We start from the raw sequence: 1,676 nt of genomic DNA, 5'->3' as shown, positions 1-1,676 counted from the left end.
ATAAAATGTTTTTTGATAAAAGCAGTATGTATTGAACTAACTACCAAGTGCACCACCTTCTTTAACCTCTCTACCAAAATCTAAGAGATTGTTTTGTATAGGCAACCAATTAAACTGATAGGGCGGAAGTCGCTTACAGTGATCGGGTCTTGTATCTTGGGAATGAGTGAGATAAAAGATTAATTGCAGCCATTGTCGATATATCCGGTAGTTTCAAAATGATTTAGTGCAAAATAGAAGTCACTTACAACCACGTCCCAATGTTTCTTTAACATGGAAAAAGAGAAACCGTCGGGTCCTGGTGCCCTATCCGAACCACAAGCCCAGATATTCGATTTGATTTCATCTAGAGTGAATGGCTCCTTAAGAAACATGGCCATGTTAGGGGGTAATTTCTTGAATTTAGGGCTGATAAAATTAGGCCTTGATCGAATTGGTTCGCTGAATCTTTCAAAGAACTGCTTGATTGCCACTTGCTTAATCTGATCAGGATCATTAATCCAAAACCCATTGACTTCTAGTCCATTTATCCTCTGTGACCTCTGATGTTTGTTGATCAACCCATGGAAAAAACCACTGTTCTCGGCATCGTCTAAGGCGCACCTTGCTATTGATTTTTGTTTTAAGTCATCAATGCGTACAGATTCAATTTCCATGATCTTATTGAATATATATTGATGACTATTTATTAATTCATCATTCACAAGACCCTTCTCAGCTTGTTAATCAATGGAGTTAATTTTGTTGGTGAGATCCTCTATTGTTTTATGTTTTTCATTATGAGTTCTTTCCTCCAATTACAACCGCCCAACTTATCATGAATAGTCCATCCACTCCTTAGTACAAACTCAAAGTCAGGTTCTCTAAACCATGAATTAAACAACCGAAATGGATACAATCCAAAATCTAGCTAATTCGGAGAGAGAACTATAGCACAATGGTCTGAGTGAACTTGTGGCAAGGCGATAACATTTAGATGTGGCCAAGTATCATTAACATTTGTGGAGACTAGATATATGTCCAACTTGTTGTGTTTATCTCCCTTTGAACTCATATATGTAAAGCGACGACCATCCATCTTAATTTCCAACAGACCAGCAAAGTAAATGAACTTACCGAAGAAGTATGCTCCATGTGGGCAGAAAACAGACCCAAGCCTTTCTTCAGGAAAACGGACAACAATAAAATCACCAAACACAAACCACATATATTCAAGATCAGAAGTAATAAGATCATGTAGCTTGTTCCAAAGGATCTTTTTTTCATTAGGATCATGTGAAGCGTAAACATTGACAAACAACATACCTTCTTTGACCATAGCCACAACCCTGTAATAGCAAGGAACCCAGAGCCTTTGATTGCATCCGAAGCTCTGAATAGAGAAGGATCCTAGAGAGAGGCAATTCCACCTGATAAACCCACTGGATCAACAACTTCACATTGGAAGTTAGATGATCCCCAATTATGCTTATCTAAACACCCTTTAACCTCCATTGATTTCGTTTCTTGCAAACCAACAAAAAAGGAATGATTTTGCACATGAGAATCTTTTATTCAACCCATTTTGACTTCACACCTGATTCCACATATATTATTTGGAAAGATATTTATGAAGGGTTTTGAGAACTATAACAATCCTATGGTGCACATACAACCCTAGATGCTTTGGATCTAAG

At 37.6% G+C, this 1,676-nt stretch overlaps 1 protein-coding gene across 1 annotated transcript; it reads right to left on the bottom strand.

The window, feature by feature from the left end:
* Positions 1 to 910: 910 nt before the first annotated feature.
* LOC145105526 (uncharacterized) lies at positions 911 to 1,318 on the bottom strand. Its single transcript, XM_079042614.1, has one exon. It carries the CDS (start codon positions 1,316 to 1,318, stop codon positions 911 to 913), a length of 408 nt encoding a protein of 135 aa, XP_078898740.1.
* Positions 1,319 to 1,676: the final 358 nt, after the last annotated feature.

Source organism: Lactuca virosa, chromosome 4 (assembly GCF_052849685.1).
Source record: "Lactuca virosa cultivar CGN04683 chromosome 4, Lactuca_virosa_CGN04683_v6, whole genome shotgun sequence".
NCBI classification, from domain to species: domain Eukaryota; kingdom Viridiplantae; phylum Streptophyta; class Magnoliopsida; order Asterales; family Asteraceae; genus Lactuca; species Lactuca virosa.
The sequence above is the reverse complement of the archived record's forward strand: the minus strand, read 5'-3'. Positions and strand labels throughout refer to the sequence as shown.